General features: G+C 44.9%; 1 protein-coding gene across 3 annotated transcripts in view; it reads right to left on the bottom strand.

Moving 5' to 3' along the window:
* Positions 1-5,135: 5,135 nt before the first annotated feature.
* The window catches only part of CD276 (CD276 molecule), a 46,514-nt gene continuing 37,705 nt past the window's right edge, over positions 5,136-13,944 (bottom strand). For all 3 annotated transcript variants that reach the window (XM_053717322.1, XM_053717325.1, XM_053717324.1), the window contains one exon: positions 5,136-6,046. In XM_053717322.1, the coding sequence (XP_053573297.1) occupies positions 6,021-6,046 (26 nt within the window). In that variant the 3' untranslated portion in view covers positions 5,136-6,020. The remainder of the gene's footprint in view (positions 6,047-13,944) is intronic.

The raw sequence follows: 13,944 nt of genomic DNA, 5'->3' as shown, positions 1-13,944 counted from the left end.
TAATGACACAGTAGTGACACTGGCACATGGGTATAGCCAGACAAGGGCTAGTTATAGGATCAGTGGTATCTGCATCAGTATAATAATACCCAGCACTATATAATGACACAGTAGGGACACTGGCTCACATGTATAGCCAGAGGAGGGCTGGTTATAGGATCAGTGGTATCTGCATCAGTATAATAACGCCCAGCACTATATAATGACACAGTAGTGACACTAGCACATGGGTATAGCCAGACAAGGGCTGGTTATAGGATCAGTTGTTTCTGCATCAGTATAACAACACCCAGCGCTATATAATGACACAGTGGTGACACTGGCACATGCGTATGGCCAAACAAGGGCTGGTTATAGGGTCAGTGGTATCTGCATCAGAATAATAACACCCAGCAATATATAATTACACAGTAGTGACACTGGCACATGAGTATAGCCAGAGGAGGGCTGGTTATAGGGACAGTGGTATCTGCATCAGTATAACACCCAGCACTATATAATGACACAGTAGTGACACTGGCCCACGGGTATAGCCAGAGGAGGGCTGATTATATGATCAGTGGTATCTGCATCAGTATAATAACACCCAGCACTATATAATGACACAGTAGTGACACTGGTACATGGGTATAGCCAGAGGAGGGCTGGTTATATTTTCAGTGGTATCTGCATCAGTATAATAACACCCAGCACTATATAATGACACAGTAGTGACACTGGCTCATGGGTATAGCCAGACAAGGGCTGTTTATAGGGTCAGTGGTATCTGCATCAGTATAATAACATCCAGCGCTATATAATGGCACAGTAGTGACACTGGCACATGGGTATAGCCAGAGGAGGGCTGGTTATAGGATCAGTGGTTTCTGCATCAGTATAATAACACCCAGCACTATATAATGACACAGTAGTGAGACTGGCACATGGGTTTAGCCAGAGGAGGGCTGGTTATAGGATCAGTGGTATCTGCATCAGTATAACACCCAGCACTATATAATGACACAGTAGTGACACTGGCACATGGGTATAGCCAGATGAGGGCTGGTTATATGATCAGTGGTATCTGCATCAGTATAATAACACCAAGCACTATATAATGACACAGTAGTGACACTGGCTCATGGGTATTGCCAGAGGAGGGCTGGTTATAGGATCGGTGGTATCTGCATCAGTATAATAACACTCAGCACTATATAATGACACAGTAGTGACACTGGCTCATGGGTATAGCCAGAGGAGGGCTGGTTATAAGATCAGTGGCATCAGTATAATAACACCAAGCACTATAAAATAATGTTTTTCATTTCAAATGTACCTTGGTGTCCTTCACTAAGGTCTGTACTTTGGAAAATGTCCGTCACAGCCTTTGTCTGTGCCTAACCATGCTGAAGGCAAAGAGAATGACTGGGGTTGTGGGAAGGGAAGTGATACTTAAAATGAAGGTAAACTTTGATGAATGAAAGCCCGTTAATTTTTTTAAATACTATTAAAAACAGGGGCACTTTCATTCATCAAAGTTTACAAAGCAGTGGTTTTGTTTAAAAACTTATCTCTCTTCTTTTCACAGCAGCTTCCCCCAACCGGAGATCCTCTCTTCACACGTCAGCAATGACTAATCCGGCTTCCTCTAATCAGGCAATAACTACCCTGGGGGGAAAGCCGTGATTGGAGGAAGCCGGATTAGTCATTGCTGACGTGTGAAGAGAGGATCTCCGGGTAGGGAAGCTGCTCTGGCTGTGAAAAGAAGAGGTAAGTTTTTACACAAAAAGGCTGCTTTCTAAAGTGCCCCTTTTTTTTTTTTTTTTTATATCATAAAGTTTTTATTGAGGGAAAAATTTTCAAACAACAAACAGTTTGCTCGATCAAACTCTTGGCTAACAGTAAATGCATAATGAAATATCATGGACAAGTAAACATAAGAACATATTCAGAGATAGATCACATTTCACATCAGTTACATAGCGTTCCCAAGTTGGGTCGTGGCTCAAATGAACAGGGGTTGCAGAGCAAACCTAAAAACACCCTCTTTTCCCCTCAAAGGCAGTTGAGGCCACTTTTGGACCCCAATAGATTCAGTTACTATTCTGAGGGTATTTGGGTAGTACAGGCCCAATTAATGCCTGCACACTATAAGCTCCTTCAGATGTCAGCTAGGACCCTGAGTAGGTCCGGGATGCTACTAATAAGTTGAGGAGGTGTTGAACTTAAACATAACAATATTAGGTATACATACACTGATCATTATAATAAAAAAATAAAAAAAAAAAAGAAAGCTGCAGACACTGCTTCATCATTAAACCTGAAAATTAGGAGGCAAAGGGATACGGCTAGTCGCAGAGGGGTCTAGTTGCGTTATGTTGTTGGAGAAGCGAATATGTCGCCAATTAGTAGTCATATTTAACAGGTTTATAGTTAAAGCTAGACAGGGCCTCTGTTATCTTTCGCCCCGACAAGATCCCATGCTTGTGGGAAGTATAAACAACATTTATAATAGTTTCCATAGACCCACTACCTTTTAAGCATCCCATTAATTGTTCAATCTTATACTTTAAGCACATGCATGAGCTAGTATCTATATCTAAATTGTAGGGAAATACAAGTTGCAAACATTGAAGCACAGAACAATGAGTATAATGCTGCTTTATATCATACAGGTTGCTAGTGCTGAGGCTTATATTCTAAGAAGAGGTAGAGAGCAGTCAGGAATGCTAGAGGTAGGAGTCATCTGAGGGCGGGCACTGCACTAGTCAGGTCCCACCCCAGGGGATGACTCTCTAATGTGGTTGGGAGGTTTGTATAGTTGCCACATCTAAATCTCTTTAAACCTCAAACATCTCAACATCAATTCTAAAACAATAAATATACATGTATGTTAAAGTTCATAGCCAGAATATGAGTTGAAGCAGCTGTAGACAGTAAAACACTTAAGGGAAATCATAATAAAACTATCATTGTTAGAATCCGGAGAGCCATTTTTACATTGTTATCAGTACAAGCTTTGGCAAAGGCTCTACGGACAGGGCAGAGGCTACCAAACTCTGCCATAAGGGAGTATTAAGGATAAAATGCTTATCCCTTGCCCCACATATGTGGGGGGGGGGGGAGTGGGCAGAACCAGAGCTGACAATGACATTCCCTTATTAAGCCAAGTGGTCACCTTAATGTACTCATGCTGACATACTCATTCTCACCAAACAATGCTCTCTGCTCGATGGGGGTAACTGTAATGCTAGGAGAACATTTTCAGTGCAAATTATAAATGGCCAGGGGTTCCAGAGTTTCTCATAAGGAAGACGCTAGGGGCATGTAATCTAGTTTGTGCCTATTTATATGGTGTAATTTCCTAGGGTGTTAGCTGAATGTGACACAGTCTAAATAAGGGGCTTGTCACCCAAAGGTCTAAGTATATATCATTAGATAACAATCTGACATATCATTCATGAAAGCCACTTAAATACAAGGCAGGGCACATAAATATATCAATTCCATAGACCTAAGCTGAACATAAGCTCGCATACAAGTAGCTTGAGGCTGGGAGTACTGATTGTGGTAAACATACAGTGGTCCATACATTATCTCAGCTAAGTACAAGTATTAATAACCACCTACATGGGATGGCAGCCTGAAACAAAGAAATAGGCGGTGTACAGGAGTGTGAGCTTTACAGACAGTCAGAGGATATATAGGAGATCAAGGCAGTCCTCAATTAGGCATCCGACATTCTGTCTTCACCCAGTAGTACAGCAGGAGGGTTCAGGTACAAATCCACACATGTTTAGACCCTGGCCTTCATGGATACTGGTTACTCAGTTAAAGCTATAATAAAGTCAGATGAAAGTCCAGTAAAGTATCTTGGCTATGTGGGCTTCTGCTAATGCAGGTCCGTCACTGTGAATAGGTCACCACGCTTACCCAATGCTGGACCGGGGGCCCCAAGGGGAGTGGCAGCTCATTTTTGCGACCTGATATATGAGCAGAATATGCCGGCTGTCCTCCCAACCCTGCCAAGACAAGTGCACAGTGTCCCACTCTAGTACTGAGATCTGCTGTGTACTCACACGTACCCTCTGTAATGGCACGGTAGTTTGCGGTGACATGGGGAAGCAGTCCTGAGAGTGTGCCAACGTCAGATAACAGTGCGGTACCTGCCTCCTCATACGATCTACCCTGGGAGTCTCAGTTGCGTCTGTATACTCAGCTGGTGGGGGCAAATATATCCCATACGAGAGAGTCTCTGTCCTGGGGCTTGTGTCCGATGTTGGCAATAAAGAAGGGCTCCCTTGAAATGCTGTGGATGCTTTAGCATTCTGCGGTTCCTGTACTCCCTTATGCTCCCCCACACTCTCATTTCCACATATACGTGTCGATTGGATCGTGCAGAGTAAGGCGTCCAGCCTCTCACATAGCCCCTTCACATGATCTTCCAACAGTTGCTTTACCGCTTGAAAGGTTATTTGTGCACACATATTAGCAAGTGCTGTAACACACAGTAGGCAATATATTACGATAGAAGCTCAGGGTTTAATGGGCGCCTGTAATTTCAGCTGTCGTTCTTGCTGGATGTTTTAACAATCCAAGATGGCGTCTCAGTGTGTGGCGATCAGCTCCGGTACAACTGCTCAGCTCAGCATAAATCATTCAGCTACCCAAACGGTTGTAGCATGCCCAGGGTCCCTTCCTGCAGAATCACCCTTCCATGTAGCTGTTTTTTTCAGTTTCTTAATGAAAATAGGGTTTTTTTGGGTACTAATTGCGAAGAGCTCTCTGATCATGCGACCATCTCTGTTGCTGGCCAGTGCCCCTGTTTTTAATAGTATTTTTTAAAAAAACGGGCTTTAATTCATCAAAGTTTACCTTCACTTTAACAGCTTTGCTGTGGTGCTCTTTGCCTCCTCCTGCTGCCCAGGAGTGATATTCCCAACAGTAATTGCTGATGTACGTACTCTATATTGCAAAATTGCTTTAGAACTCAAATACATCTGTATTAACTGTACCCTCCAGTCAACCTTCAAATAACCAATTTGTTTGAATATTTTTCACTCTTACTGATAAAACAGACTATTAGGTCTGAAAGTCACTACCCTGCAGAGGCACAAGTAACACAGCCTGTAATGAACCCAGTAATGCATACAGAATACAATGGCTTCAATACTTTTTATTCACAAATCTGCACCTACACAATTAAACCTATTGCATTTCTTAAAAAAAAATAATATATATACATTATTCTTCAAGACAGCAATGTTTTAAGGCACTGTATTGCTACTTTTTCTCTGGCTTTTCGAGTACCAGATTGAACGTCCCTCAAGCAGTTTTTCTACAACTTCTATTGTAAGATTTTCCGTCCTGCGGATTTATTACTGTAAAGGAAACTCCACATAATTATTCATATAATACATTAGTAAGAGTTAATTTAGGTCACCTATTAACAACAAAAACACACACTTTTTTTTTTTTTAGGGAACCAACAAATTGCTCTTAGTATAGACACTTTCTTAGCATAGCTAACATAGGCTCTTAACAAAAATTCCCAATCCACATGTTAGTGTGCTTTGTGGGAAAGTGTCCTGACCATTTCCTGTTGCTCTGAGACCCAGTGTCATTTACTTTGTGCAGACTGTACATTATGTACCAACGGTTTCAGAAAGCACAGCTTCTTTCAGTATAGGCAATAACTTAAATTCAGGCACATCTGGGTTAAAACAAGGCTCCCATACACAGCAACTGGGAGTCAAAATGTGCATCTGTTTACAAAACAGATGGCCCCTACACACAGCTCAACAAAGCATGTTGGGACCCTCTTAAAGCACCAGGTACTTTGACATACCCTAATTTTATTAAAAAAAAAAATGCTTAAACTATACAATCTTCATAAGGCAGGTGTCTGACTGAAGCTGATGAAACTTCCGGTGAAGTTTTATTTGTAATATCCAGCACAGAGTCCAGTGTTTTGTTTTGTCCCTTTTTTTAAATGTTGTTATAAAGCTGGTGATGAGGTCTTTGCTGAGCAATAAGGCATCTCATTCTATGTATGTTCGATCATCATCTGAAAGACAGACAAGGTATATCTCATAAAAGGGTGTAACTATAACGTCTCTCAATAGAATTTCAAGACTCTTTATCTAGGATTTGATAAACACCAAATATTATAATTGTTTCTATATATTCACTATTAACTTTTATTATGTAGACAAAAAAAAAAAATAACTTGGATATTTCCATTCTAACTACAAAAGAGTATAAAAACAAAATACCGTATATATTTTTATTCCACCCACACAAGGATAGAGAAGGCAGCTGCGCCTCCACGCTGATGGGAAGGAACATGTGCACACCCACTCACCAAGGTTTAAAGGGGCGTTAAGGTATTTTTCCCTTGTTACCAAAGCACATGTGCATGCATAACAGACATGTAAGTCTTGGTCACTCATTGACAAACAACTCCCAAATCTCTATTTGTGGACAGGGAGGCACATCAACAAAAATAAAAACAATAGCTTAAGTATATAAACCTCTTAACTCTTTCATTGCTAAGCCTTTTTTTTCACCCCAGTCCTGAGCCAATTTTGAGCTTTTTTGCTACCTACATTTAAACCCTTTTGCAAGTCATATTTCACCCACACAAATTATATATTGTATTTTTTTTCAGCAGGCCCAGCAGACTCACAATATGTCATCATTATATTTATAATTCATGGAATGTAAGATAGCTGCTGCAAAAACTGTAAAAAATATGTATAATCTTTGCATAGATTTCCAATAATATTGAAAATGGCATACAAAGAGAGAAGCGCTCTACCAGGAACGAACAACAGCTCAGTGGCTTGTTCTATGGCGATTTACCACCCGGAAGCAGCCTCTTTTAGACCAGTGTGCTTTTCACAGAAGAAAAACTTTCCTGAAGTATATCAGTCTGATCCCGCCAAGTAAGGTCAGTCCAGCCCCGAAATACCAGGCAATTCTCCTCTGAACAAGGAACATGACAACCCCAGACGATCGTTTCGGCCTCCTATGGGCCTCGTCAGTGAGGTGCAGCCACATTCCTCTAAGCACACTGGGCAAGGAGTCCACGTCTGGTTTCCCCCATCACCCATAGGGAGACTTCCCCAGGGTCATAATAATTTGCATACAAAGAGAGAAGCGCTCTACCAGGAACGAACAACAGCTCAGTGGCTTGTTCTATGGCGATTTACCACCCGGAAGCAGCCTCTTTTAGACCAGTGTGCTTTTCACAGAAGAAAAACTTTCCTGAAGTATATCAGTCTGATCCCGCCAAGTAAGGTCAGTCCAGCCCCGAAATACCAGGCAATTCTCCTCTGAACAAGGAACATGACAACCCCAGACGATCGTTTCGGCCTCCTATGGGCCTCGTCAGTGAGGTGCAGCCACATTCCTCTAAGCACACTGGGCAAGGAGTCCACGTCTGGTTTCCCCCATCACCCATAGGGAGACTTCCCCAGGGTCATAATAATTTGCATACAAAGAGAGAAGCGCTCTACCAGGAACGAACAACAGCTCAGTGGCTTGTTCTATGGCGATTTACCACCCGGTAGCAGCCTCTTTTAGACCAGTGTGCTTTTCACAGAAGAAAAACTTTCCTGAAGTATATCAGTCTGATCCCGCCAAGTAAGGTCAGTCCAGCCCCGAAATACCAGGCAATTCTCCTCTGAACAAGGAACATGACAACCCCAGACGATCGTTTCGGCCTCCTATGGGCCTCGTCAGTGAGGTGCAGCCACATTCCTCTAAGCACACTGGGCAAGGAGTCCACGTCTGGTTTCCCCCATCACCCATAGGGAGACTTCCCCAGGGTCATAATAATTTGCATACAAAGAGAGAAGCGCTCTACCAGGAACGAACAACAGCTCAGTGGCTTGTTCTATGGCGATTTACCACCCGGAAGCAGCCTCTTTTAGACCAGTGTGCTTTTCACAGAAGAAAAACTTTCCTGAAGTATATCAGTCTGATCCCGCCAAGTAAGGTCAGTCCAGCCCCGAAATGCCAGGCAATTCTCCTCTGAACAAGGAACATGACAACCCCAGACGATCGTTTCGGCCTCCTATGGGCCTCGTCAGTGAGGTGCAGCCACATTCCTCTAAGCACACTGGGCAAGGAGTCCACGTCTGGTTTCCCCCATCACCCATAGGGAGACTTCCCCAGGGTCATAATAATTTGCATACAAAGAGAGAAGCGCTCTACCAGGAACGAACAACAGCTCAGTGGCTTGTTCTATGGCGATTTACCACCCGGAAGCAGCCTCTTTTAGACCAGTGTGCTTTTCACAGAAGAAAAAATTTCCTGAAGTATATCAGTCTGATCCCGCCAAGTAAGGTCAGTCCAGCCCCGAAATACCAGGCAATTCTCCTCTGAACAAGGAACATGACAACCCCAGACGATCGTTTCGGCCTCCTATGGGCCTCGTCAGTGAGGTGCAGCCACATTCCTCTAAGCACACTGGGCAAGGAGTCCACGTCTGGTTTCCCCCATCACCCATAGGGAGACTTCCCCAGGGTCATAATAATTTGCATACAAAGAGAGAAGCGCTCTACCAGGAACGAACAACAGCTCAGTGGCTTGTTCTATGGCGATTTACCACCCGGAAGCAGCCTCTTTTAGACCAGTGTGCTTTTCACAGAAGAAAAACTTTCCTGAAGTATATCAGTCTGATCCCGCCAAGTAAGGTCAGTCCAGCCCCGAAATACCAGGCAATTCTCCTCTGAACAAGGAACATGACAACCCCAGACGATCGTTTCGGCCTCCTATGGGCCTCGTCAGTGAGGTGCAGCCACATTCCTCTAAGCACACTGGGCAAGGAGTCCACGTCTGGTTTCCCCCATCACCCATAGGGAGACTTCCCCAGGGTCATAATAATTTGCATACAAAGAGAGAAGCGCTCTACCAGGAACGAACAACAGCTCAGTGGCTTGTTCTATGGCGATTTACCACCCGGAAGCAGCCTCTTTTAGACCAGTGTGCTTTTCACAGAAGAAAAACTTTCCTGAAGTATATCAGTCTGATCCCGCCAAGTAAGGTCAGTCCAGCCCCGAAATACCAGGCAATTCTCCTCTGAACAAGGAACATGACAACCCCAGACGATCGTTTCGGCCTCCTATGGGCCTCGTCAGTGAGGTGCAGCCACATTCCTCTAAGCACACTGGGCAAGGAGTCCACGTCTGGTTTCCCCCATCACCCATAGGGAGACTTCCCCAGGGTCATAATAATTTGCATACAAAGAGAGAAGCGCTCTACCAGGAACGAACAACAGCTCAGTGGCTTGTTCTATGGCGATTTACCACCCGGAAGCAGCCTCTTTTAGACCAGTGTGCTTTTCACAGAAGAAAAACTTTCCTGAAGTATATCAGTCTGATCCCGCCAAGTGAGGTCAGTCCAGCCCCGAAATACCAGGCAATTCTCCTCTGAACAAGGAACATGACAACCCCAGACGATCGTTTCGGCCTCCTATGGGCCTCGTCAGTGAGGTGCAGCCACATTCCTCTAAGCACACTGGGCAAGGAGTCCACGTCTGGTTTCCCCCATCACCCATAGGGAGACTTCCCCAGGGTCATAATAATTTGCATACAAAGAGAGAAGCGCTCTACCAGGAACGAACAACAGCTCAGTGGCTTGTTCTATGGCGATTTACCACCCGGAAGCAGCCTCTTTTAGACCAGTGTGCTTTTCACAGAAGAAAAACTTTCCTGAAGTATATCAGTCTGATCCCGCCAAGTAAGGTCAGTCCAGCCCCGAAATACCAGGCAATTCTCCTCTGAACAAGGAACATGACAACCCCAGACGATCGTTTCGGCCTCCTATGGGCCTCGTCAGTGAGGTGCAGCCACATTCCTCTAAGCACACTGGGCAAGGAGTCCACGTCTGGTTTCCCCCATCACCCATAGGGAGACTTCCCCAGGGTCATAATAATTTGCATACAAAGAGAGAAGCGCTCTACCAGGAACGAACAACAGCTCAGTGGCTTGTTCTATGGCGATTTACCACCCGGAAGCAGCCTCTTTTAGACCAGTGTGCTTTTCACAGAAGAAAAACTTTCCTGAAGTATATCAGTCTGATCCCGCCAAGTAAGGTCAGTCCAGCCCCGAAATACCAGGCAATTCTCCTCTGAACAAGGAACATGACAACCCCAGACGATCGTTTCGGCCTCCTATGGGCCTCGTCAGTGAGGTGCAGCCACATTCCTCTAAGCACACTGGGCAAGGAGTCCACGTCTGGTTTCCCCCATCACCCATAGGGAGACTTCCCCAGGGTCATAATAATTTGCATACAAAGAGAGAAGCGCTCTACCAGGAACGAACAACAGCTCAGTGGCTTGTTCTATGGCGATTTACCACCCGGAAGCAGCCTCTTTTAGACCTTTTGGGAAGTCTCCCTAAGTGTGATGCGGGAATCCAGACGTGGACCCGTTGCTCAGTGTGCCTAGAGGGATATGGCTGCACCTCACTGACGTGGCCCACAATAGGCCGAAACGTACGTCTGGGGTTTTGCTGTTTCTCTTGTTCAGAGAAGGATTGCTTGGTATTTCGGGGCTGGACTGTACTGTGAAGTCAGGATCAGACTGATATGCTTCAGGAAAGTTTTTCTCTGTGAAAGGCACATGTTGGGCAAAAAGAGGCTGCTTCTTGGGTGGTAACTAGCCATAGAACAAGCTATTATGCTATTGTTCGTTTCCAGGTTGAGCGCTTCTCTCTTTTTATTTATGCAAATTATGACATTTTGGGAAGTCTCCCTAAGTGTGATGCGGGAATCCAGACGTGGACCCGTTGCTCAGTGTGCCTAGAGGGATATGGCTGCACCTCACTGACGAGGCCCACAATAGGCCGAAACGTACGTCTGGGGTTTTGCTGTTTCTCTTGTTCAGAGAAGGATTGCTTGGTATTTCGGGGCTGGACTGTACTGTGAAGTCAGGATCAGACTGATATGCTTCAGGAAAGTTTTTCTCTGTGAAAGGCACATGTTGGGCAAAAAGAGGCTGCTTCTTGGGTGGTAACTAGCCATAGAACAAGCTATTATGCTATTGTTCGTTTCCAGGTTGAGCGCTTCTCTCTTTTTATTTATGCAAATTATGACATTTTGGGAAGTCTCCCTAAGTGTGATGCGGGAATCCAGACGTGGACCCGTTGCTCAGTGTGCCTAGAGGGATATGGCTGCACCTCACTGACGAGGCCCACAATAGGCCGAAACGTACGTCTGGGGTTTTGCTGTTTCTCTTGTTCAGAGAAGGATTGCTTGGTATTTCGGGGCTGGACTGTACTGTGAAGTCAGGATCAGACTGATATGCTTCAGGAAAGTTTTTCTCTGTGAAAGGCACATGTTGGGCAAAAAGAGGCTGCTTCTTGGGTGGTAACTAGCCATAGAACAAGCTATTATGCTATTGTTCGTTTCCAGGTTGAGCGCTTCTCTCTTTTTATTTATGCAAATTATGACATTTTGGGAAGTCTCCCTAAGTGTGATGCGGGAATCCAGACGTGGACCCGTTGCTCAGTGTGCCTAGAGGGATATGGCTGCACCTCACTGACGAGGCCCACAATAGGCCGAAACGTACGTCTGGGGTTTTGCTGTTTCTCTTGTTCAGAGAAGGATTGCTTGGTATTTCGGGGCTGGACTGTACTGTGAAGTCAGGATCAGACTGATATGCTTCAGGAAAGTTTTTCTCTGTGAAAGGCACATGTTGGGCAAAAAGAGGCTGCTTCTTGGGTGGTAACTAGCCATAGAACAAGCTATTATGCTATTGTTCGTTTCCAGGTTGAGCGCTTCTCTCTTTTTATTTATGCAAATTATGACATTTTGGGAAGTCTCCCTAAGTGTGATGCGGGAATCCAGACGTGGACCCGTTGCTCAGTGTGCCTAGAGGGATATGGCTGCACCTCACTGACGAGGCCCACAATAGGCCGAAACGTACGTCTGGGGTTTTGCTGTTTCTCTTGTTCAGAGAAGGATTGCTTGGTATTTCGGGGCTGGACTGTACTGTGAAGTCAGGATCAGACTGATATGCTTCAGGAAAGTTTTTCTCTGTGAAAGGCACATGTTGGGCAAAAAGAGGCTGCTTCTTGGGTGGTAACTAGCCATAGAACAAGCTATTATGCTATTGTTCGTTTCCAGGTTGAGCGCTTCTCTCTTTTTATTTATGCAAATTATGACATTTTGGGAAGTCTCCCTAAGTGTGATGCGGGAATCCAGACGTGGACCCATTGCTCAGTGTGCCTAGAGGGATATGGCTGCACCTCACTGACGAGGCCCACAATAGGCCGAAACGTACGTCTGGGGTTTTGCTGTTTCTCTTGTTCAGAGAAGGATTGCTTGGTATTTCGGGCTGGACTGTACTGTGAAGTCAGGATCAGACTGATATGCTTCAGGAAAGTTTTTCTCTGTGAAAGGCACATGTTGGGCAAAAAGAGGCTGCTTCTTGGGTGGTAACTAGCCATAGAACAAGCTATTATGCTATTGTTCGTTTCCAGGTTGAGCGCTTCTCTCTTTTTATTTATGCAAATTATGACATTTTGGGAAGTCTCCCTAAGTGTGATGCGGGAATCCAGACGTGGACCCGTTGCTCAGTGTGCCTAGAGGGATATGGCTGCACCTCACTGACGAGGCCCACAATAGGCCGAAACGTACGTCTGGGGTTTTGCTGTTTCTCTTGTTCAGAGAAGGATTGCTTGGTATTTCGGGGCTGGACTGTACTGTGAAGTCAGGATCAGACTGATATGCTTCAGGAAAGTTTTTCTCTGTGAAAGGCACATGTTGGGCAAAAAGAGGCTGCTTCTTGGGTGGTAACTAGCCATAGAACAAGCTATTATGCTATTGTTCGTGTCCAGGTTGAGCGCTTCTCTCTTTTTATTTATGCAAATTATGACATTTTGGGAAGTCTCCCTAAGTGTGATGCGGGAATCCAGACGTGGACCCGTTGCTCAGTGTGCCTAGAGGGATATGGCTGCACCTCACTGACGAGGCCCACAATAGGCCGAAACGTACGTCTGGGGTTTTGCTGTTTCTCTTGTTCAGAGAAGGATTGCTTGGTATTTCGGGGCTGGACTGTACTGTGAAGTCAGGATCAGACTGATATGCTTCAGGAAAGTTTTTCTCTGTGAAAGGCACATGTTGGGCAAAAAGAGGCTGCTTCTTGGGTGGTAACTAGCCATAGAACAAGCTATTATGCTATTGTTCGTTTCCAGGTTGAGCGCTTCTCTCTTTTTATTTATGCAAATTATGACATTTTGGGAAGTCTCCCTAAGTGTGATGCGGGAATCCAGACGTGGACCCGTTGCTCAGTGTGCCTAGAGGGATATGGCTGCACCTCACTGACGAGGCCCACAATAGGCCGAAACGTACGTCTGGGGTTTTGCTGTTTCTCTTGTTCAGAGAAGGATTGCTTGGTATTTCGGGGCTGGACTGTACTGTGAAGTCAGGATCAGACTGATATGCTTCAGGAAAGTTTTTCTCTGTGAAAGGCACATGTTGGGCAAAAAGAGGCTGCTTCTTGGGTGGTAACTAGCCATAGAACAAGCTATTATGCTATTGTTCGTTTCCAGGTTGAGCGCTTCTCTCTTTTTATTTATGCAAATTATGACATTTTGGGAAGTCTCCCTAAGTGTGATGCGGGAATCCAGACGTGGACCCGTTGCTCAGTGTGCCTAGAGGGATATGGCTGCACCTCACTGACGAGGCCCACAATAGGCCGAAACGTACGTCTGGGGTTTTGCTGTTTCTCTTGTTCAGAGAAGGATTGCTTGGTATTTCGGGGCTGGACTGTACTGTGAAGTCAGGATCAGACTGATATGCTTCAGGAAAGTTTTTCTCTGAGAAAGGCACATGTTGGGCAAAAAGAGGCTGCTTCTTGGGTGGTAACTAGCCATAGAACAAGCTATTATGCTATTGTTCGTTTCCAGGTTGAGCGCTTCTCTCTTTTTATTTATGCAAATTATGACATTTTGG

The sequence above is a fragment of the Bombina bombina genome, chromosome 6, assembly GCF_027579735.1.
Source record: "Bombina bombina isolate aBomBom1 chromosome 6, aBomBom1.pri, whole genome shotgun sequence".
In the NCBI taxonomy this organism is placed as follows: Eukaryota; Metazoa; Chordata; class Amphibia; order Anura; family Bombinatoridae; genus Bombina; species Bombina bombina.
This window is presented reverse-complemented; position numbering and strand designations above follow the sequence as displayed.